Genomic DNA, 24357 nt, shown 5'->3' on the forward strand with positions numbered 1-24357 from the left:
TGCTAATCCTTAACACAGCAATGCCAGGTGGGTAGCAGTGTCTCAGTTTGCAGGAGAAAACACGGAGGGACTTAACCAAGGCCACACAGGTGGTATGTAGCAAGGCTCAGATAGCAGTGCAGTGACACCCGCTTACATTGCAGTGAAGATGTCATGAGGCAGTGGACGGTTGCATCCTGGTGAACAGTGCAGCTGTCAGGGAGGGGAGGTAGCCTTTGTGGGGAAGGTGGCCTGGTGTCAGCACTGCCCTCCCTGGAAGGGCTTCCTGGGAGGGACTGCCCCCAGCCTCTCCACCTCCCCCGGTCACACCAGAGTGCTCCTCTCCCTCAGGGCCCATGTGCTGGGAGGGGCCCTGTCCCCATCCCCATGGCGACCAGTTACCCAGCCTGATGTTGGTTTTGGTTTTCCTCATTTGAGGTTGTGGGATCCTTCTGGTTGAGGCTGAGGTTTTTCTGCTCTGGAAACCCCAACTGTGTTGTGGCCGTGAGGAGGGGCCTGGAGGTGCTGGCACCTGCCCACAGACCGCAGGCCCCAGATGCCCCGGGCCGCCCCACGCGCCTCACACCATCCAGCCAAGACATTTCAGATGCTCATAGCTGAGAACTGCGGCACAGGGAACTTTCTGGGGTCAGGAGAACTGTGTCTTTGCTCCCCAGGTCCGCTCCTGTAGAGGACAGAGCCACTGGGAGGGCTGGGGTGTGTGACGCCCCGGTTCCCATCTGCTCTGTGGCTTTTGCCCCCACTTTGGGTGGAATCCTTGAGCACAGCAAAGCCCCTGACTGAGCGGCAGGCGGCCAGCAGGCCCGGAAAGGGTTCCAGCCCCTCTCGCCGCCTCCTGGCCTGACAGTTCTGGCAGCTGCTCCCTGGCCTGGCTGTGCCCACATCAGAGTGTCAGCCCTTTGAATGGAACCTGGGGCTGGATCCTGCACAACTCGGCCCATTCCTTAGGTCTGTGAAGTGGTTCTCCTCATGTGAAAAGAGCCAGTCCCCACCAAGTGGTGAAGCTGGTGGTGCCAGCCGCGGAATGCACCCTTGGACAGGGAGAGGCTCTGTGCCCCCCAGACCACCCCACTTCCCTCTCTTGCCTGCCACCTGGGGTCCTATGCTCAGCTAGGAAAGTGCGGGATACACTCAAAGGCAGCAGGACCATGGCGCCTAAAAGCTCCTGGTGCTTCCTGCCCCAGGGAACAGTGGACCCATGCCATGCAGAGGCACTGCACAAGCCCCATCTCGAGAGATTCTGGGTCACAGGTGTTTTGGCAGCCCCTTCATGTTTTCTTCTAAACCTCTCAATCAGGGGATAGTTATGGGGAGCAGTCTCCTCCTGACGCCACTAGACCTTGACCTCCCAGCTCCAGCACTTTGGGGCAGTGTAGTAATGGAGGAACCGAGGGCAGGATGAGGACTGAGGCTGGATTCCCCATGATTCTGGAGAGTGTGCAGAAAGGCTGTGTAGAGAAGGTGCACCGAGTCAGGGACTCAGCCAGGGGCTGGCTGTTCTCAGAAGGTGAGAGGCATAGAGACAGAGCGAGACCCTTGGCCTATATCTGCCCGACTCCATCCCTTCCCTGCCGTGCCCACTCAGTGGGCTCCCCATCATCTGTCTCACCTATGGGGATCTTGAAGAAAACCCTTGACAGAAGGGGCTCTGCGCCCTGTCCTGGTGTAACCCTCCTGGATCTCAGATGAAGAAACTGAGGGCAGAGGGGTGGTGCTTTCTCCCACCCCCGCCCCAAACCAGGGGCCTGTCTCCCTTTCACAGTGGTTGCCAAGTGCATTGGGTTGGAGAGAGTACCCTACAGGCTGAGGTCACCTCAAATACACTTGGCTGGAGTCATGTCGCTTCTGAAAAGGATTGAGTCACTTGGTGACGCAGCCCCTGATCAGGCCCTGTAATTGGGATCTCGCCTTGTTCGGGGCTGGATGAAAAGAGACTTAGAATCAGTGAGAAGCCACATTCCCACCTCATCAGTTTCAGTTGGAGGTGCCTCTCTGGGGGTGGCAAAGGTGGCAGAGCCCAGATGGATGGAAAATAAGTATAAGTGGAGGGGAGGGAGGAATAGGAGGCAGTAGACACAGGGGTAACCCATTCTCATCAGAACAACTGGCCACCTCCACTTTGCCCAGGCCAGATCTGACTCTGAGAACACCCACAGCCTCCCCACGGTGATATTTTCTGGAAATCCAGCCCTGCTGGCAGCACAGTGGGAGCTGAGTCCTGAAAGCCCACCTGGGTAGAAAAGAACTGGATGGAGTCTTTAGTCCTGCAGACATCACAGGCAGAACTGTGACACTGCCTTCTACTCGACTGCAGATGAGTCATCGGCCTTTGTGGCTGGGAATGCAGTAGAGTGATTCTTCCACATGCAGTCACGGCGACACCTGAGACCCTCCCAGACTGATTCAGTTGCGTCGAGAGCAGCTTCTCCAGTTTTCAGGGCTTTCCTTCCTCCCCCTCCAAATTCATAGTCGAAAGATTCATAGTCGAAAGACCCACTTCATGACATAGTTTGGGTTTCTAACAAATGTGGCCCCCTGCATTAGCATAATGCTGACTTTTCTGAGCCACAAGCCAGTTTCTGCTGGGAAGTCCTGGGGTCTCTGCAGCCTGTGCCCCTCGTTACCCCATGTCCTTGTGCCTTTAACCAGCAGTGCCCCCGAACTATTCTGGAAATGGGGGTGGTAGTTTCTGTGGCCCCATTCCTGCTGCGTCTGGTTATGCCTGGCCCCAACCCAGGGGCTTCTGCTCTGAGCTGAGAGCTGGGGTGGCAGTGCCATGTCACCCTGCCCTATCCACACAAGGACCAGACCCACTGAATTGTTTCAAACTCTAGAGTGACCCGTGACATGTGGCCTGGAGAGAAAAGATGAGTTGGCCGATCAGATTTGCTCCTTTAGCCTTTGGAATTAGGATTCTGGGAGATAGGTAGTGAGCTGGGCTGAAGGGTCCTGAAGACATAGCAGCCTCAACAGCTGCAACACAGTTCTAACTACCCAGGATTAGTGCAGACATCACAAATGAAGAGCACAGTCTCCACAAGACCACCCTCACTCCAGGCACCTGCCACAAGGGTGGGGGTCCCCAGGCCACTGGCACTTCTGACCATGGCAAGAGATTCAGGGTTTCCCCTGAAGCTCTCAGGTTGGATAATTTGCTAGACTCCCTCACAGAACCCAGCGCAGTGCTACACTGACAATTACAGTTCTATTGTTGCAAAAAGATACCCAAACCAGTAACAGGGAGAGGTGCCCAGGGCAAGGTCTGAGAGTCCCAGATGTGAAGCTGCCATGGATGTGCCACCTCCTGGCACATTGGTGTGTGATTACCAGGAAGCTCACCCAGGCCTCAGTGTCTGGAGTTTTTACTGGAGCATCATTATTTTGGCATGATTGATGGAATCACTGGGCACATGGTTGAACCCAGTGTCTGGTCCCCTGTCCCTTCCTGGAAGTCAGGGTGATATCACGTGGCCCAAAGCCTTAACCTTCTAATCCCATGGCTGGTCTCTCTGACATGCCCAGCCCCCCTCATGAGTCATCTTGTTAGCGTAAACTCAGATATGGCTTCAGGGGCCTACCATGAATGAAAAAGACACTCCTGTTACTCAGAAAATTCCAAGGACTTAGAGACTACCTCTCAGGAACCAGGGACAAAGGCCAGTCAGATTCTTTATTATACAATGACCAGTTGGGGCCTGTGCAAAGACCTGAGTATGTCCTGATCTGTGGGGATGCCAGGAGTCTGCCCCGGAGGGGTGTGGCCCATGGGAAAACAGGCCCCCACTTATTCAGGGTCCAGAAAGCACAGCAGGTCCACTGCGGCTCCTGCCTTCCCATCCCCAGGGATGACTCTCTTTTCTCTGGGATCTGTAAACAATAAAGGTCCAAGGGTCACCAGAAGGCAAAGAGGCATTCAGTAGATGGGTGTGTGTGTGTGTGTGTGTGTGTGTGTGTGTGTGTGCCCAAAATAGATGTGAGGCTTGAGGTGACTTCTGCCCAACTTCACAGGGAGATGTTCAGGGCCTGGGGGAGAGTGGGGGGGCAGTGGCCCCTGAGGCTGTCTCATTGGCCTGGACCCCTCAATGCTGCAGCTGAGCGGTGCTCTCCCTGCAGTCTCCCTTAGGCCTTCCGGTATAGGAGGGGCCTCATATGGTTTGCCCTGCCCCTGTGAGTGGCCCTATTAATGGCTTCGAGGCTGCCAGGCATCCTGCTGTGAGAAGAATGCTTGACTCAAGTCAGGCAGGATGCAGCGACCTTGTCAGAGTCAGAGCCTAGGATCACCAAATTCTGGAGCTGGGAGGAATATTTTTCAGTCAACTTTTCCAAGCCTGTGTGTGTCTCTTCAGGTCCTTTTTAGAAGACGTAGACAGGGCAGAAATAACAAGTCAGAGAGGAAGAAATTCCTAGAAAGAGTGGTCCCGTCATCCCTTTTCTGTCTGATTTCAGGGACTTTCTCTTGACTTACAGCAGTGGTTCTCAAAGTGAGAGTGCATCAGAATCACCTGCAGAGCTCATTAAGTCACTGAAGCTGGCCCATCCCCAGAGTGTCTGATTCTGTAGGTCCAGGGTGGGGCCCAGGAAGCTGCATTTCTAACTGGCTCCCAGCAATGCTGATGCTGCTGGTCCAAGGACCACCGAGAACCACTGACTTAAGGGCAAGAAGGAAGCTCCTTCCAACAAATGCATGGAACCTTCCTCAGTTTCCCCTGTGGAACCTTTCTCTGACCGATTGCGCATTTGTCACCAGGGAGGAAAAGAACATTATAATGACTAAGAGTCAGAACAGCTGAGCCCTGGTTCAGGTTATGATACACACTCCCTGATTGAGGCAAGGTTCTTTCCTTTCTGGGACTCTATTTCTGAATCTGTCAAACGGGTTCAATACTAGGACCTACGTCACAGGGGTGATGTGAGGATTGAACTAGATGACATGTTACTGGTGCAAATTCCCTGACTCTGGGGGTACAGCAAAGGCCATATAAGCAGTCCAGGGTCAGTTGTTTTGCACAGGTCTATCCCATCCCTCCCAAGGATGGTATGTGAACCTGTTGGGCTTAAAGGAACCCAGTAAGTTAGACCTTAGACCGTCCACATCACCAGTATTGCGGGCTTTGTCAGTGTCCTTTGGAGGAGGGGGCTGGGCTGGCAGTTCCACTCCACTGTACCAGGCGATCACAGGGCTCTGGGGGCTGTAGGCCGCTCACTGCTCAGAACCCATCATCCCTGCACCCCAGCCACATCCCACTGCTGCCACAGGGACAATGCCTTCCTGGAGCTCAGGTCGTCCCACTGCCCTCCCCACAAGCACTTCACCTCCCCCATCCTCAGCTTCTCCCTTCTGTTCTCCATTTCAGCCCCTACCTTGAAAACAAACACCACTCTCAGAAACAGCAAAGGCAACAAGAATAACAGCAAGCCAGTTTCTTCCCCCACCAAGACAGCCTCTTCTCCCATGGCAGTTTTTTGGGGAGAATGATACTGTTATTCTTCCCTGGGGTTAGCCACAGGAGCAAAAGAAACGCTTTAGTCTCTCGATAGCTCACTGCGACAAGTGCTTGGCCCGTGCTTAAGAATTATTACTTGGCTTCTGCCTTCCATCGGGCACTCCATTCCCTGACAGGACATGCCCTCCTCCTGCAGGGCCCCCACCCTCCTTTGCTGACCACTCTCCTTCCTCCTGCCCTGCCTTCCCCTTAACATACTTCCCTAGTCTGGCAGGAGGGCACCTGCTGGAGGACATTGCTGGCAGCTGGCAGCCGAGGGGGCCCCCGGGGCTGGAGAAAGCAGGAGTGACAGTGGGATTGGACAAGCAATGCCCTCCCTAGAGTCTGTCCCTTCTAAAGGGCCAGTGGCAGCCTGAGCCATGAATCAGAGGATATACCATCTTGCTGTTGTCCGCCTTTCTTCAGGTTTTGTCTTGGACTCCTTCCCACCCAAGGCCACCTTGGTCCTCTGGTGCCTTCCCCAGAGCGGAAGCCCCCCCTGATCGGCCCTGGGCCTTCGGTCACTGCCATTTTCCCTTGCCTGGCGGGGCCACCCTTCTCCATGCAACCTACCCTACCTGCCTGGCTACAACCCCAGCTGTCTTGATCATCTTTGCTCTTTGATGCATGGAATGAGCTGGATGAGGTCAGGGACCATGTCCTCTTCCCTGACTCGTTACTGGGACCTGAAAGGTAAACTCTGAACAGCAGAGGATCCTTTGAGAAAGCAAATAAAGCCTGAGGCTCCTCGGGACGGGAAAGAGCGGTGAGCTAGTGCCAGCAGAAGATTGTGCTCCCACCTGGATGTGTGGCTTATTCCCTGACTCCATTAATTCCTCTCCCTGAGCCTCAGCTTTCTCATCTGTGAATAGGGTCAGTACCTCTGGAATGAGGGCCGAATGTACAGTGCCCAGGCCAGTGCTCAGCCCAGAAGGCTGGCAGGGAGGGAGGTTGTCATTTATTCCTGCAAGCATTCATGCCTTTACCCAGTCAGCCAAGTAACTTAATGGAAGCTTGCAATTAAACAGGCATTAGCTGTACCCGCCCCCTTCCCAGGAGCAGGTCTGACCTGAGCTGGGAGAGGGCTGTGATCCAGACAAGGGGCTCTGCCTTTTCAGGGCAGCACGAGAAGGGACACTAGAGCTGGAGCTTGAAGAACAAGCATTCCTGGCAAAGAAAGCTACGCCTGCAGGGTTGGAGTGGGGGAACGATGATGCATACAGGGATTGGAGGGTCTGCCAGGTGGCCAGGTGGCTGGACGTAAAGCATGACACTTGTATTCACTCAGCAGATACTGTTTGGGCATCTACAGTGGACCAAGAAGAAGGTGACAGAGAACAAAGAAACCCAGGTCCCTGACACCACGGGTCCGCTATCAGCACAGGGGAGACTGATGACGGGCAAGGAAACAAATAAGTGGGAAGATTTCAGGTGGTGATGAGAGCTGTGGGCTGGGTCTGGGAGTCCAGCAGTCACTTCGCACGTAGAGGTTGAATGAGTCCATGAAAGTGTGCCGCGTGCGTTGAGAGAATGGATCTGTAAGCTGATGTGCATGTTCAACAGAGAGACAGACAGACTGACCGACCAGTGCTTCCTACACACTTCCATGGCACGTGGAGAATGGGCCTGCTTCACAACCGAGCTCGGAGGAGACCTCCAGGAAGGTAGAATTCAGGCTAAGACTGGAAGTGCGGGTGATAAGCATTCAGAAAGGTAGGAAGAAGGTGCTCCTGGCAGAATGAACAGTGAGTCTAAAGGCTCTGAGAGCAGAGGCAGGGAGGGAAATAAAGCTTAGGAAGACGGTCACCGAGGCCCTGAATGGGACCAAGGAGAACGGGCTGAGCCTATGGGTGGTCAGGCCTGGGAATTGGCCATTCCTGCTGCTGGGACCTGAGCACGGGGGAGGTGGGAGGTGATGGCCCCAGCCCTTTGTAGGCCTAACACCCCTCCCCAGCAGTGAGGTGGGCCTAGGGCAGCGGGGGCTGTAGGGCCAGGACACAGGAGGAGTTTTTACAGTGGCATGGCTGGGCCCTGCCCCCTCTCAGGATACAGAGAAACAATCAAGTCCTATGAAATAATAAACAGTGCCTATACTTCAGTGATCAAATATGCAGCTTCACAACCCCACAGCATCTTGAGAGCCAAACATTTGTCTAGACATGGTGCCCTCTCTGAGGCAGGTTTTGTTTGTTGTTAAGAAGTGAAACCTTCTCCCAGCCCATCTGAGTCAGGAAGGTTGGGTTTATTTCATGGCACTTTTAGAGGAACTGGAAGCCAGATATGGGGTGAGAGGCCATTCTGGGGTCTGCTGTCATTTAGGGGGATCCCCTGCTGAGAACATCCTTGTATTAGCTTCCTGTTGCTGCTGTAACATTGTCACAAGCTAAGGGGATTAAAACACCACACATTTAGTATCTTACCGTTCTGGAGATCGGAAGTCTGATGCAGTCTCAGTGAGTTAAAGTCAAGGCATCAGCAGGGCTGTGTTCCCTCTGGGGGCTCCGGGGAGAATCCTTCCTGGCCTGCATGCCTTGGCTTGTGGCCCCTTCCCGTCTTCCAAGCCAGCAAATGGCTGGTGAGTCTTCATCACATTGCATCACTCTGACACTGGTTACTCCTTCTCCCTCTTCCACATTTTAGGACCCTGTTGGTGACAGTGGGCCCACCTGGATAATCCAGGATTATGTCCCTATCATTATCCATAATTTCATCCACAAACTTAATGCTCATTTGTCATGGAACCTAACGTATTCACAGGTTCTAGGGATTAGGGCATCCCTGAGGGCGTTATCCTGCTCACCACAGTCCCCCTGCCCTATTCTAGAAGCTGAGGAAATAGGGTTGAGGAGGAAAGTGAGCCCAGGCCGTAGCTGGAGAGTCTGCACCCTCGGCTTGGGGCTGCCTCCAAGTGGCTTACCTTTCTCACTGCCTCCAACCCCACCACAGCTGCGCCATCACTAACAGATCTCCCCCAACCCCTGTTCTTTTCCTAAATGTTGGTAAAATGGTCATTAAGTAAAGCAGCATTTTTCCACATCCCTACCCTTGACTTACTTTTTCTTTTGAGATGGGATCTTGCTCTGCACCCAGGCTAGAGTGCAGTGGCATGATCATAGCTCACTGCAGCCTTGAACTTCTGGGCCCAAGCAATCCTCCTGTGTGCCACCACGCCCAGCTACTTATTTTATTTTTATTTTTAGTAGAGACGGAGTCTTGCTATGTTGCCTAAGCTGGTCTAAACTCCTGGGCTCAAGCAATCCTCCCATCTTGGCCTCCCAAAGTGCTGGGATTACAGGCGTGAGCCACCACATCTGGCCCCAACCCTTGACATTTTAGAGCCAACCATTCTTTGTTCCAGGGGTCTTGTTCTGTGCACAGCGCAATGTTTAACCATATCCTTGGCCTGCACCCACTAGCTGCCAGTAGCACCTCTCCACCCAGTGGTGACAATTAAAAATGTCTCCAGACATTGCCAAATGTTCCCTGGGAGGCCGTCGCTGGGGTTGGGAACCACTGAGGTAACGCCTTGGATGTGTCTGTCTTCCCTGCTAGCAACACTGCGTCCGGCACCTCCAGAGGGCTTGCCGCTTAGTATGTGCTCAACACATATTGGTTGAACGCATCAGTGAACCTATGTTAACTTTCTTAATGAATAAATCTGTAAGTGTGCGTGTATAAAATAGACTCCTGGGTTCCATAGACTGGCTGCCTGAGAGTCACCCAGGGATCCTTTTAAGAAGTCATATTCTGGGGTCCAGTCACAGAGGATTGGGGTACAGCCTAGCAATCTGTATTGTCAAGAGTGCTTCATCAGTTCCCCAAAAACTTAAACATATATACCATATAATCCAGCAATTTCCCTCCTGAGTATATACCCAAAAGAATGGAAAGCAGGGACTCGAACAGATACTTGTATGCAAATATCCATAGCAGCGTTATTCGTAATAGCTAAAAGGTAGAAACAGCCCATGTGTCTATCCACAAATAAATGATAAACAAAAAGTTGTATACCCATACAACAGAATATTATTCAGCCTTCAAAACAAATGAAGTTGTGACACGTGCTCCAACATGGGCGAAGCTCGAGGACATTACACTAAGTGAAAGAACAGACACAAAAGAACATTTATGATTCCCTTATACGAGGTATCTAGAGTAGTCACAATCATAGACATGGAGTGTAGGAGAGAGGTTGCCGGGGGCTGGGAGGAAGGAGGGAATGGGAGTTAATGTTTAATGGGTTCAGAGTTTCAGTTTGGGATGATGAAAGAGTCCTGGAAATGGAAGGTGGTGATGGTTCCACAGCAATGGGAACGTCCTTAATGCGGCTGACTCGTTCGCCTAAATAATGGTTAAACTGGTACATTTTGTGTTATGCACATTTTGCCATATGCAAAAAATGGTGCTTCATGCCTGCCAGGTCTGAGAATCAGTAGTGTGCGAGAGGAATGGGGAGCAGGGGATGGACCCGTCAAGTTCTAACGACCCTCCCAGGCCTTGCAGCTGCTGGGATGGGGACATCAGACTCTGCTGAGCTAGGGTTTAGGCTGATTTCTTGAGAGGGTGGCCCTTCTCTGGGTGTGCATAGAACTTCTAGGCTGCCTGAATGAGGGCTGCGGCTGGATGAGGATTGACTTGTCTGGAGGCCACATGTGCTGTCCCCCGGGCAGCTGCTACCCAGCTCCGGCTGATTCTTGCCATGTGGGGTGCCTGGCTGTGGGAGAGATGTCCAAGATCTGGATTTCGATGTGAAATCTCCTCATTTTTATTTATTTCAATAGTTTTGGGGGAACAGGTGGTGTTTGGTTGCATAGAATGTTCTTTAGTGGTGATTTCTGAGATTTTGGTGCAGCCGTCATCTGAGCGAGGTACACTGTAGCTAGTGTGTAGTCTTTTATCCCTCACCTCCCTCCCACCCTTCCCCCAAGTCCCCAGAGTCCATTATATCATTCTTATGCCTTTGTGTCCTCATCTGAGCTCCTGGGAATCTCCTAATTTTTCAATGTTGGCAACTGGTTCAGTGAACAAGCAAACAGACAAACAAGCCACCTAAGGGTCACACTGGTGACCCTGCGGGCCTCTGGTCCGGCCTACAGCTTTTCTGGGAGCTCACAGGCTGGGACCCCAGCTAGATCCTTGCTCCTGCTCCCGTCATGGCTGCCATGTCACTCCTGAAGTTTGACACCAGCTTTCTCTTTGATCCTCTGAGAATTTCTCTTGTATTCAGGGCACTCAAAATGGTGGTTTACAGACAGAACAGCAAGAACAAGAGCCCAGGGTCTGGATTCTGCTCAGGCTGGGGTCTTGGCTCTGCCAATTATGAGACACGGGGCCATAGATGACTTGCTACCTTTCCCCCATGCCTCGATTTCCTCATCTGTCAACTGGGTATATCATAGTTCCTGCCGGCCAGGTGCAGTGGCTCATGCCTGTAATCTCAGCACTTTGGGAGGCCAAGGAAGGCGGATCACTTGAGGTCAGGAGTTTGAGACCGGCCTGGCCAACATGGTGAAACCCTGTCTCTACTGAAAATATGAAAAATTAGCCAGGTATGGTGGTGCACATCTGTATTCCCAGCTACTTGGGAGGCTGAGGCAAGAGAATCGCTTGAACCAGGGAGGCAGAGGTTGCAGTGAACCGAGATCGCACCATTGCACTCCATCCTGGGTGACAGAGTGAGACTCTGTCTCAAAAAAAGAAAAAAAAAAGTTCCTGCCTTGTAGAGTAAGGGTGAAGCCTGCAGGTGAGGGGCTTGGCCCCGGGCAGGGCAAGTGCGTGGCTGAGCAGTATGCGCGTGTATGTTTATGTGTGCATGAAATGTGTGTGCACTTGTGTGTGTGGCCCCCATTGGTGGAAAGAGTGAGAGCGTGGCGTAGGTCAAGCCACCAGCAGGCCCAGTGATTTCTTCCTCAAAGAGTCATTCTGAGGATTAAACAAGATCATGTACAGATGGAGCCTCACCACGGCAGGTGCCTAATACGCATTCCTTCTGTCCCTCGGAGTGTGAGGCCTTGGCCGTCTGTGGAGATTTGAGAGGAGGACACTGGGGCTAGTTGGAGAGGAGGGAGTTGGGTTGAAGATGCAATGAGAGGAGAAGAGAGAGATGGACTCCTCCCCATCAGCACCCTCTCCTGCTTCCTGGAGCAGGAGCGGAGTTCTGGTCCCATTCTCAGAGGCAGGTGCACTGGCTAATCAGGGCTATGACCTTGCTTTCCAGGATAGCTTGGATGACAATTAAGAATCCCCAGTTCTATGTCTACTTTTAAACACATGCTACCTTGTAATCACTCCTTTCAGCTTTGGGAGGAAGGCCTTACTGTCTCCACTTCATGGATGAGGACTCAGAGAGGATGCGTGCTTGTCCAGGCTTGCCTGGGCAGCAGGGGACGGCCACAGGGCCAGAGCGAGGTGGAGGATGGGTTGGGCTGGCTGGGAGAGGGCTGGAGCTGAGTGCCAGTGGGCTCCCCTGGGTTTGCTGGTGTGCAGAAGGGGCCTTGTCCTGCCCAGCCGGTTCCTGGGAGGGTGAGAGAGTGGAGGGGCTACATACCCACCCAGCATCAGACGAGCTACATAAAATCCTGATAACCAAGGGGCACAAAGGGCTCCATGACCTGTGGTGAGTCATGGACAGATGGTGGCTAAGCGCCACTGTAAGGGTGGAGAGTGGGTGACGGCACCTTGGTCCCCAGGAGCCCTCCGGCCACATGGCACAGCAGTGCCTTCAGGTCCAAGGCCCAGACACTGGTGGGCTCAGGGACACTCAGGCCCAGAGCTGCGCTCCATCGCTGTTTGCGCCTGTGCACCCTGACACCTGTCCACCATCCCTTGGACCAGGAGTGCAAGGATGACGGGAACACCTGTGTGCGCCTCATGTGGTTCTGCACGTTACACGTGCCTGTTCATTACATTTGTTCATTACTAGTGCACATTCATTGTGTGTGTGCACGTTCATCATGTCCACATGCTCAGTGCTCGTGTGCACTGGGGAGGATGTGAGGCAGGGCGGGCCCCTCAGGAGTCCCTCCTTCCTTCCAGCCTCGGAGACTCCAGGGTTTGTGAGGAGGGAGAAGAAGGGGGTACTTGACAAGTGGAAACTGAAGTTCTTGTCCCCCAACATCTAGCCTCCAGCTGGGGAAGGAGACTCTCCACAGAAAGCAAGAGGACAAAATGAGGGCTACGAGGGGCCGTGGGCACCTGCCTGTGCCTCCGCCCCCCAGGGATGTCCCAAGCTAAAGGGGACGTTCAGACGTGGCAGGCCTGGCCCCTGCTGTGGGAAGGCTGTGGTCTAGTCTAGCGGAACAGCTGTGGGGGGTGGGGTGCAGGGGAGCCCTAGGCCTCACTGCTAGGGGGCCGGGGTCAGACAGGACTGTGCGGGATACTGGGGCTCACAGCCCACCTGGGAGGAAGAGTGTGTGTGTTTGTGTGTGTCTTGGGCTAGGGGTGTGTCACTGGCTTGACCTACAGCCGTCCCTCTGTCTCTCAGCCCAGGAGGCTGGTGGGCAGGCTCACTGCGGGGACGCCGCAGGCTCTGGAGCCTCAGCCAGGCATCTTTTTCCCCATCTCTGCAGGGGGCGGAGGAAAGCGCAAAGGGAAAAGCAAGAAGTGGAAGGAAATCCTGAAGTTCCCTCACATTAGCCAGTGTGAAGACCTCCGAAGGACCATAGGTAAGCTGTCCTGCCTGGGGGCTGTAGGGGGAGTGAATAGCAGGTGAGCCACCAAGCTGTCTGTGCATTGAGGCAAATGGGTGAGCCGCCAAGCCGTCTGTGCAGTGAGGCAAACAGGTGAGCCACCAAGCCGTCTGTGCAGTGAGGCAAATGCCAGTCAGTGGGCACAGTATCGTGCTTCCAGGTAGGGGCTCCAGGCTGACCTCTTTGCTAATCGACATAAACAGGCAACCAGTATTCATTGAATATATGGCATGTGCCAGGCAGAGTGACCTCCTCCCAGTTACCCTTTGAGGCAGGTGCTATTATTTAATATTTCACTTCACCTTTCAGATGGGGAAACTGAGGCACAGAGTGGTTCTGTAACCGCCCCAAAGTCACACAGCTGATGGGAGGGTGGTGGAGGTAGGCCAGGCCCAGCACAGAGCCGCCGCTCATAACTTCCCCCCTTTCTTCCTGGAGCCTGTGGGTCCTGCCCTCAGGGGGCAGCCCAGGCTTTGGGAGCTGAGAGTCAGGTGATGTGGGGAAGGTGGGGTGAAGTGGGGGAGGTGGGGCTCCTCTTTCCACCTGCTGGGGATGTCAGTGCTCCTGAGGAGCCACTGGGCTCAGTGGCACAGCTTAGTCCCCTGTATCCAGCACACACACACCAGGCACCTCCAAGAGCAGCCAACCAAGTGGGTCTGTGCTTGGTCCCACGCAGGACACGGCTGTGGTGAGGAGGCCTGGGTGCCTGGGCGAGAGCACCCAGGGGACAGGCATGATGTGTTTTGGGGTCCCGGCCCTTCTCCCCTGTGTGCCCTGGGGTGGGTCCTTCCCCATCACTGCCTGAGGGCTCCCCATCCGCTTATTATTGTCAGAGGTCATGGACGTGCTGAACACGTTTAAGAAGACTCAAGTCCACTGAAGGCTGGGCACGGGGTGGTGCCGCCCGGAACTCCATAGGCCCAGCTTTTCTGGGGACTTCTGCCCAGGGCTTCAGGTGAGCTGCCCTGTGCCTGCCCTGGAATTCGAGGCCACGTGTAGCCATTTATTCAGCTTTTCTAAGTGGCCTCTTCACGGCCTGGCCCCACCAGTTTCCAGGGCCGGGGGGACTTACCTGCTACCCCCAGGCTTGCTCCTTCCTGGCCCTGGGCCACTCAGTCCACACTCCATGTTTATAGGTGATAGGAAGCCATCTGTGCCCCGCCCCACGAAGGCAGACGTGAGCAGGTGAAGCAAGGTGGGATCCTGAAGGGTCAGGAAACGTCCTCAAGACCCACCTTCCATCCCTAAAATCCCAGGCACATCAGAATCCCCATGGTGTTCTCGGGCCGAGAATGCTGCTGGCCTGAGGGATCGGGGGCTCTGGGTCCAGGCAGACATGGGTTCAGATCCTGCCCTCTCTACTGGCCGCATGACAAGTTAATTTATCCTGCTGAGCCTGTTTCCCCAGCTGTAACACTGTCTGTGAACCCAGTCATAGGGTGGTGGAGTGAGTGAGATGAGACCATGTGTGTAAAGGGCTTAGCTGGTGCCCTCCTCGGGAGACCAGGGGACCACGCCCCTCTGCACGCTGGCGTGCTTTCCGGAGTTCCCACAGACACCATGGTGCCATGGATGCCGTGTGCACCCTTGATGATCAGCTTTTCTGCTGGAGGCACTCGAGGTCGGGTGGAAGAGAAGAGGGGCTGTGTTCCTGGGGCTGGAGCTTACTGGGGAGGATTTGACCACTGAGACTTTGCAGGGGGCCTTCAGAGAGGGGAGCCAGGGAGAACCCCTCTGGTGACTGGCCATTTCCTCATGGGGGGCCATTTTGTTCTTCATGCTAATTTTGGCTTAGAGAGAATAGGGCCTGTTGTGGGACTGGGGAGGAGACCTTAGTTGCCATGGTTGCAACTCACCCATGTGTGCCCAGCAAGTACCCCCTTTCTGGTGAGCCGAGCCTTCTATGTCATTTTCATCCTGGGTCTGCTGGCTGCCAGAAAGCCATTCCTAGATGCTGAGCCCAGCTTCTCCCAAGAGAGGGATGTTACCTCACAACCCATTCACTGTTGCCCCAGGGAACGTCTTGCACTCATCCACAGGGCCACAGCGCTGCTCAGAGAGACCTTTCTGGGGTGTTGAGTTGGAGGTGAGAGCTTACAACAGGAGGAAAGCATCTCCAAGGGGAGCAATGTGAGAAGCGGGCACCTGCGCACAGCCACGCTCACCTGGCAGGGCGGTGCTTCCTGGCCCTGGCTAAACTGTCGGCAGGTGGTGATGCCGGGAGTGCTATGGGGCACAGCCAGATATGAAGGCCACTTCCTCAGAGAAGCCTCTTTTGACTCCTGAATTTAAATGAGCTCCAGACCAGAGTCTCTCAGAGCACCTGTCCTCTTCTGCCAGAGCACCCTTCCTCAGGGCTCTTTGGGGAGGAACTGGATTGTTAAAATTCACCACTGCATAGTTGGTGCCTGCCTCACAGGAGGGGCACAATAGATGTCAGTTGGATGAACGAGGGAAGGAAGGAATAAATGAGGTGTACGTGACCACTCAACTTATGAAGTGTTTCTAATAAATAGAGCATCAAGAGCCAAAGACTGAGCATTCATGTATCTGCCATCCAGATGAGAGAAATCTTAACATTTTGCTATATTTGATTCATGCGTTTCTCAAAACTATAAAACATGAAAATATGAAATATAGGATTTATGGTTCCAGACAAGAGGGAGTAGATGCAGTGTTTCCTGTCCTTCCCGCTAAGGACAGTCAAAAACCCTGGACATTATGTATAAAACAAACATAGGATTTTGAAAGCCGGGAGAGAAGAAGGCAGACTGGCTGGGGACCTCGAGCCATGAGGGACGACACAGCAGTGAGCTTCCTGGGTTTCTTTTTTATATCCCAGAGTGGATACTAGACAAACTTGCAACCCACAATGCCAGTGGGTGCAGACTAAAAAGCTCCTTCCCTCAAGACCAGTCTAATGAACATGGAGAAGCCCCATCTGTACTAGAAATACAAAATTAGCTGGGCATGGTGGTGCGCGCCTGTAATCCCAGCTACTCGGGAGGCTGAGGCAGGAGAATCACTTGAACCTGGGAGGCAGAGGTTGCAGTCAGCCGAGATCGCGCCATTGCACTCCAGCTTGGGGAACAAGAGTGAAACTCTGTCTCAAAAAACAAAAACAAAAACAACCTCCTTCCCCCTGCAGAAAAGCTTTTGCTGGCACAGCTGGTTACTGTAGAACTGTCACGTTTCTGCTACAGTTCACACACCAGCAATGCAGACACCTACTTTCTGCTTTTTTTTTTTTTTTTTTGGAGATGGAGTCTTGCTTTGTTGCTCAGGTTGGAGTGCAGTGGCGTGATCTTGGCTCACTGCAACCTCTGCCTCCTGGGTTCAAGCAATTCTTGTGCCTCAGCCTCCCTAGTAGCTGGGATTACAGGCGCCTGCCACCACGCCCAGGTAATTTTTGTATTTTTAGTAGAGACAGGATTTTGCCATGTTGGCCGGGCTGGTCTCAAACTCCTGGCCTCAAGTGATCAGCCCATCTTGGTCTCTCAAAGTGTTGGGATTACAGGTGTGAGCCACTGCGCCGCCTTTTTCTCCTTCATGTAACCTATGTCTTAACATGGGCTGCTTTAACAAATTCCCACAGACTAGGTGGCTTAAACAACAGATATTTATCTCTCATTGTTCTGGAGATGGGGAAGTCCAAGATGAAAATGCCGGCAGATCTGATGTCCTGTGAGGGCCCAGTTTTTCCTGGTTTACAGTTGGCTGTCTTCTTGTATCCTTGCATGGTGGGGAGGGGGAGAGAGAGAGAGAGCGCGCGTGCTCTTGTCTCTTTTTATAAGAGCACTAATCCTATTCATGATGGCTCCACCCTCATGACCGAATCACCTCCCAAAGGCATTACCTCCAAATAACATCACGCTGGGGGTTAGGTTTCAACACGTTTGTTGCAGGGAGGACACGGACATTCAGTCCATAGTCTAGGACTAGGTTCAGTGCCAACCTATTCCTAGATTCAAAGAGCCAGTGCACCCTGGCTTTCCACCTCTCCCCTGAGACACAGCTTCTCATACTTTGAGATGAACTAGCCCTGCCAAGGCCTGGTGCCCCTCCCAGCCCCTCCTCCCAAATTAGGAAGACTCTCAGATCTAGGATGGGTGTGATGGCTCATGCCAGTAATCCCAGCTCTTTGGGAGGCCGAAGCAGGCGGATTACCTGAGGTCAGGAGTTAGAGACCAGCCTGGCCAACACGGGGAAATCCTACCTCTACGAAAAACACAAAAATTAGCCAGGCATGGTGGCGGGTGCCTGTAATCCCAGCTACTCAGGAGGCTGAGGGAAGAAAATTGCTTCAACTTGGGAGGCGGAGGTTGCAGTGAGCTGAGATTGTGCCACTGCACTCCAGCCTGGGTGACAAAGCGACACGCCATCTCAAAAAAAAATAAAAAATAAAAAAGGATCTCAGATCTCCTCACTCTAGGTCCTCCTCCCCATGAGCTTCCAGGTGCCCTGGGAGCTTTCAGGTGCCCTGGGAGCACCTGAGTGTCCCTCAGCTTCCAGTCTGCCTGGCCCCACCTCATTCGCTTCCACTGTGGGGGACCTGGGAGCACAGGATTTGGCTCTGAGCTTTTCTCTGTCCATGGACCACCTCCCCACCATGGGCCCCAGCCCTGTCTGTCCTTCTAGGTCCATAAAATGGCCTCTTGGCAGGGCCCACTCCCCTGGGATGGTGTGAGGAACGTGCGTGCTGGCATGTGGAAATGGATTCTTCTGTTCTGCCGGAGGGTATTGAAAAGGCTCTGTGTGTGAGTGCCGTGTGAGAGGCCTGGGAAGGGCAGGAAGGCTGACGTGAACCGTGGGGCTGCAGCTCGTGGCCACGGGGCCAGGGTCTGGGCCTTCCCACTGTTTACAGTCCGTCGCTAAGGTGTTTGTCCAGTCTCTGCTGGGGTCCTGCTGGAAGGCTTTTTAAAATAAAATTCTCATTTCTTTCCTAGACCAATACACAAACCAAACAGTGGCCAATACCGCATTTATTTTTCTTGTGGACACATGAGCTCACTTTCTGAAGTTCTTTGGGAGGATGTCCTGGGACAGGCTTTGCACCAAGGGGACAGGGCCCCTTTAGGGTGTGAGGTGGTGCCATGAGAAGGCTCTTGATCAGAGCTGAGGGCAGAACCCATGAGGACCCCAGGATGCCGCCATCTCTGGATGGCCCCGAACGGTGGTCTGTTAAAGCCCTGGCCTTCTGCCTTCAGCCCTGCCCTGGACAGCCATAGACCATCTCTACCTAGCAGCCAGCATGATTTTTGAAAAATGAAAACTGGACCCTGTGAAATCATTTTCCTGCTGAAACCACCCCAACAGCTCTTCATCCCACTCAGTAAAACCCAGACTCCTTTCTGTGGCTTGTAAGCACTTTGCCCTAAGGTGAAGCCTGTAGACCCCTTATCAGAAGAATGCTTTTATATATAAAATAGAATACATAGGGTTACAGAGGAAACTGATCCTTTTTAAATATACTTACTACATACTTCTAATATTTATGATACAGAAATATATATGCTTCTTTGTTAATACTTTAAATTATAAGGTCTAACAGTGGGTCTAATAGCTATTGTACTTTTGATTTTTTTTTTTTTTTTTTTGGCCACAGGGTTTGACTCTGTCACTCAGGCTGGAGTGCAGTGGTGTGATCTTGGCTCAGTGCAGCCTCTGCTTCCTGGGCTCAAGCTATCCTGCCACCTCAGCCTCCTGAGTAGCTGGGACTACAAACGTGCACTACCACGCCCAGCTAATTTTTGTATTTTTTGTAGAGATGGGATTTTGCCGTGTTGCCCAGGCTGGTCTCAAACTCCTGAGCTCAAGTGATCCTCCCTCCTCGGCCTCCTGAAGTTCTGGGATTACAGGCGTGAGCCACTGCACCTGGCCAGCTATTGTAATTTTGAACTTGTCATGAACCTGAGTGAGCTTTTCAGATATCTGCAACAACTGATAGGAATGGATCTTTGATTTCTGCCGGTGACAAGTCCCAGGCACTGCTGACATCATTGTAGGTTGTTGTCTACATTCATAATTGAAGGAAGTGCAAATTTTCAGTTAGAGGTTGGTGAAAAGAAAGATGACATTTTTCTCCACCCCAGTCCGTGGACTCCCTAAATCCTATCCATGGTCCTTTTGGCAGTGCCCTCCCTGTGCTGTCCTACGTGAGCTGGCCCTCACCTTCATCTTGGATCCCTCTCTCCTCCTCCATTCACAAGCTGGTCTCCCTTTTGTTTTTTGAATAACACACACTTGTCTCCAGCCCAGAGCCTTTGCACCTGCTGTTCTCTCTACCCGGAATGTTCTTCCTCACACTTTTTCTTCCAGGGGACTTTAAGGTCTCAGTCCAAATAACATCTCCACAGAGAAGCCTTCTAAAAAGGAACCATACCCTCCCTCTAATTGCATCCTTTCCCATAGTGCTGTTTATTTAATGTTCTTACCCATAACTCCGTCTGAAGCCATCTTTTTGTTTACTTGTGTATTTTCTGTCTCCCACACTGTACTAGATGTTCTATGTTAATAGCAACTGTGTCTTGCCTGGTTCACTATGAGAACAGTGTCTGGCACATAATAGGGGTTCATTAATACTGGGTGAATGAAGGAATGAATGGGGTGAAATATTTGAAATTAGAGCTCTTTTAAAAAAATTGGTGACATGTGTTTGCTGTACCGAAATTTAACCTTAGCCAGTAGTTTATGCTTAAAGTAATTAAAGTCTGGCCTTAGGAGGCACTGTAGGAAGCATCGGCTGTAACCCACCCCCCCACCCTGCCATCTTCACCATCCGGATGAGGCAGCTCAGCGCGATACATGACTCAGCCACAGTCTCACAGCCACTAAGTGGGGAGGTGGTGGCTTCTGGGGCAGGTTGGTTTCCTCTGAAGCTGTAGTCGGAGTCATGATCACAGTGATGTCAGGTTTTCACAGAATCCTTAGCTCAGGGGACTGGAGAGCATTTTGTCCACTACTCATTGGTGGTGGAGTAAACAGGCTTCAAGGGGAGAGTGACCCACCCAGGACAGCTGGGTCCCTGGTCTGGAGTGATACCTTGCAACTCCCCATGAGCATATTGCTGCATAAACATGTGGGCAGGGCCCAGCCAGTACTCAAGGCAGGGAGACTCCTTAGGCGCTCAAAGGGGTGGACGTTTCTGTCTCTCTTGTATCTTGTAAGGGTATGTGGCGAGTTTCTCTGCTTATTCAATGCATGTTTAGTGAGCACTGAAATCGTGCTGTTCACGGGGGAGCTGAGTGGATCGCTGATCTCCTGGAGCTCATCCACCAATGAGCATGGGAGACCGACTGAAATTAAGATGAGATGACAAATCAAGAAAGTTCCACAAGGGTATGGAGCAGGTTGCTGAGCTGCAGAACCAAGGCAAAGGTCTCTCCCCACTTCCCTGGAGGAAGTGGCGTCCCTCCTGGCCTAAAGGATCTCTCCGCGAGCTCCCCGAGGGCCTGGACCACGGGCTCTCCATCTGGGCGTCTCCATTGCTGTAGCAGCATGAGTGGGTGGATGGATGTTGCCTTCTCTTCAACCTGGAAGCCAGGACTGTGAGTTTCAGTCATGAGCACTGAGACAGATTCCTAGGCCAGGTGCAGCAGTGCAGGCCTGAGCATTGAGACAGATTCCTAGGCCAGCTGCAGCGGCGCAAGCCTGGAACCCCAGTGCTTTGAGGGGCAGAGGCAGGAGGATTGCTCAAACCCAGGAGTCCGAGGATACAGTGAGCTATGAATGTGCTGCTGCACCACTCCAGCCTAGGTGACAGAGCGAGAGACCCTCTTAAAAAAAAAAAAAAAAAAAAAAAAAAGAGAGAAGAGTGAGAGATTCCTTGCCGCCCATCTCTCTGCTTCCAGTGTGAGCCCCAGGTATGAACTAACAGATTTTCAACAGAACTGGCAGAGGGCAGACAGACCATGAGAGGAGGAAGGGGTTCTCTAACGTCTGCTTGGTGAAACATCAAATAGTGACTTTATTAGTTAATGGGATAATTGTTCATGGGAGATCATTAGAGAGCCCAAATCAAAGAATTTCTTAGGATGTCCGAAACTTGGAAGGCTGGAACGTCATCACGAAGATAAAAGATTGTTGAGGTCTGCAAATATTTCTCAGTGACGCAGAAAGGTCTGTTGGGCAAAAGTGTGGCATTTTTATTTATTTAGCTCAGGCTCATTGCGTACTTTATTCTTTCATTAAAAAAAGTCTGAGGGGGCTTGAGTGAAAGAGTTGATTATTCCACTGTTTGGCAATATTTCTGTAGGAACTGTCCAAAAGCTATATAATAAATCAAGGCCCCCTCCCCACCCCCCAACAGGACTGACATTTATGAGGAGGCTGTTCACAGAAAGTAGCTGCTGCGTCTGGCATGCCACAGCGGTGCCCCAAACCCTCACAGACAGACAGGGGAGATTGAATTGCCTTGCGGGAGAGCCTCTTGCCAAAGCCTTAACTGTTTCCAGGAGCAGAAGCCCCAGGCTGTGGGGGATTCCTAGAGGAAAATGTAGAATCTTTTAACATGGGGGAAAAAAAAAAAACCATCTTCATAGTGTGAAGATTTCCTTGAAGTAGCCTGGTACTTGGTTATTCACCCAACATTGCCTGCCTGCCTTCCTGCCTGCTTTGCCCTGCCTGCCTTGCCTCTCTCTCTCAATCTCTCTCTCCCTCTCCCCCTCTCTCCCTCTCCCCCTCCCCCCCCTCCCCTCCTCTCTTTCTTTCTTTTCTCCTTTCCTTCTTTATCTTTCTCTGATATATATTTTTTGAGACAGAATCCCGCTATGTTGCCCAGGCAGGGCTCAAGTAATGTTCCTATCTCAGCCGTCTGAGTAGCTGAGACTGCAGGTGTGAGCCACTCTGCCCAACTGCCATGTTCCCTTTTTTGTTTTTTTTGAGATGGAGTCTCACTCTGTCCCCCAGGCTGGAGTGCAATGGTGTAATCTTGGCTCACTGCAACCTCCGCCTCCCAGATTCAAGCAATTCTCCTGCTTCAGTCTCCCAAGTAGCTGGGACTACAGGTGCCTGCCACCACGCTTAGCTAATTTTGTGGTTTTAGTAGAGACAGGGTTTCACCATGTCGGCCAGGCTGGTCTCGAACTCCTGACCTCATGTGATCCACCTGCCTTGGCCTCCCAAAGTGCTGGGATTACAGGCATGAGCCACCGCGCCCAGCCTGCGCATGTTCTTTAAACCAGACACTGGCTAACTGATACTTGTTAAGCTCCTCCTCTGTGCTAGGCATTGCTGCAGTTGCCGGAGCTGTGTCACAGGCCACCCTTGTCCAGCAGCGAGGGCTCCTGGAAGGATCTCTGTCACTGTCATCAAGATGAAGTGGTGGTGCAGCTTCTCCCAGCCCTGTGACTTTGAGCAAGTAGCTTACTTTCTCTAGTTTGCAGTTTCTTTGTGTATAAACTGGAGACACTAACACCAACCTGGTAGAGCCTCTAGGAGGGCCAGCAGAGTGTTGCACACAGGCCATCATTGTCATCAGCATCGTCGTTGTCATCGTCATCCTCACGGCAGTAGTGGTTTGAGGGCAGAGGTTGAGGACCCTTTGAGAGGGTTTTGGAGTTTCCCAGAGAAGCTGAATCGGCTACACATGATGAATGAGGCCAGCTGTTTTTGTGCTGAGGTGAAGTGGGTTCAGTGACCCAGAGACTGTTGCCTTGGAGTCATCGGAATCCTCCTCTTCCTAGAGCACTGCCTCCAGCTTCCTCTTCTTGGAAGCCTGCCCTGATTCCTGCAGTCCTCAGCCTTCCTTCCTCCCCGTGGCTCCACAGTTTGCCCAGGGAAGCTGGAAGCATCACACTCTGCCCGGGCCCTTGCTCTGGCCCGGTGTGTTTCCTCGAAAGGACATGTGTCATCTAGAAGCCTGCAGCCCCCAGTCGTAACAATGGTTGCCCCCAGGGAAGGTGTGAAGGTCAGAGGGGACATTGGCTTTATCTGTAAGATTGTTTTTTTTTTAAAAAAGAATGAATTGGCCTGTTCTTTGTCTAATTAAAAATCAAATGAATAAAAACCAGATACCCTGCCTGATTCCACAGTGGGGCAGAGGGAATGGTGACACTGTTTCCCCCTTTCTTTGTTAGCTTTGTGCCCCCTGATGAGTCTGGGGCCCATGAGAGGATAATCAGAATCTCACACGTCTTGGTGACCCAGTCCCCTTCATGCCTGCCTGGCTGGCACGTGAGCTCTTGATTTCATCGTCAGGGAAACCAAGTCTCTCTGCAGACGTCATTGCTGTCCTTGGGGTGATAAGGGCGCGTCATGTCTGTCGTTCTGCCACCTAGCCGTGCTCTGATAAGGCATAGCATCTGCTTGTCCTTGGAGGGCGAAATAAATTTAGATGTGTCAGGTTTGGAACATCAGGTGACCTGTCCGCAGCTGGAGCTCTCAGGAGGGGAGGGTGGCCCCGCTGTCTTTGTGGTGTTAGTCTCACCTCCCCACTACGGCCGGAAGCTCCTTGAAAGAGAAGGCACGAGCTCAGGCGCATGTGAGATACCCAGCGATACTGTCCATGGGTTTCTTGTTTGGACAATCTTAGAATGGAGTGGTGGCAGGGATTTTACAAATCTCCTGGAGTTGTGATTTTCAAAGACTGCTCGGCAGGGAGAGTGTGTGATCCAGACCAGGCTTTTACCCAACTGGGCTTTATTTTACCTTTTATATTTGGGCTTCCATGTGAGATTTCATTCTAGGGCTAAATTTGAGTTTGAAACCCACTGTTCTCCCATTTCCAGATAAGTGAACTGAGTCCCAGAGAAACAAGGTCTTGCCAGGGTCTCCCCATGATTTGACTCCAAGGCAGGCTCTCTCCTCTACTGTGTTGGTCTTCCCTGAGGTTGCCATGGTGAAATACCAGAGACCAGATGGCTTAAGCAGCAGCAGTTTATTGTCTCACAGTTCTGGAGGCTGGAAGTCCAAGAACAGGGTGTCAGCACGTTTGGTTCATTCTGAAGGCTGGGAGGGAGAAGCTGTTCCGGGCCTCTCCCGTGGCTTCTGTGGGTTTGCTGTCATTATTTGGTGTTCTGTGGCTGTAGATTCATCAGCCCTATCCCTGTCTTCACCTTCACTCGGTCTTCTACCTGTGTGAATATCTGTCTCTAAGTTTCCCCCCTTCCTTTTTTTTTCTTTTTTTTTGAGACAGAATTTTGCTCTTGTTGCCCAGGCTGGAGGCTGGAGTGCAATGGCACGATCTC

General features: G+C 52.4%; 1 protein-coding gene across 7 annotated transcripts in view; it reads left to right on the forward strand.

Moving 5' to 3' along the window:
• GRK5 (G protein-coupled receptor kinase 5) overlaps window positions 1–24357 on the forward strand; it is a 251111-nt gene that overhangs the window by 107824 nt on the left and 118930 nt on the right. For 4 of the 7 annotated variants that reach the window (XM_024252945.3, XM_063727015.1, XM_054521377.2 and 1 more), the window contains 1 exon segment: window positions 13052–13147. The exons of 2 other annotated variants lie outside the window; for them this stretch is intronic. In XM_024252945.3, coding sequence (XP_024108713.1) covers window positions 13052–13147 — 96 coding nt within the window. 7 annotated transcript variants of the gene reach the window in all.

The sequence above is a fragment of the Pongo abelii genome, chromosome 8, assembly GCF_028885655.2.
Source record: "Pongo abelii isolate AG06213 chromosome 8, NHGRI_mPonAbe1-v2.0_pri, whole genome shotgun sequence".
NCBI lineage: Eukaryota > Metazoa > Chordata > Mammalia > Primates > Hominidae > Pongo > Pongo abelii.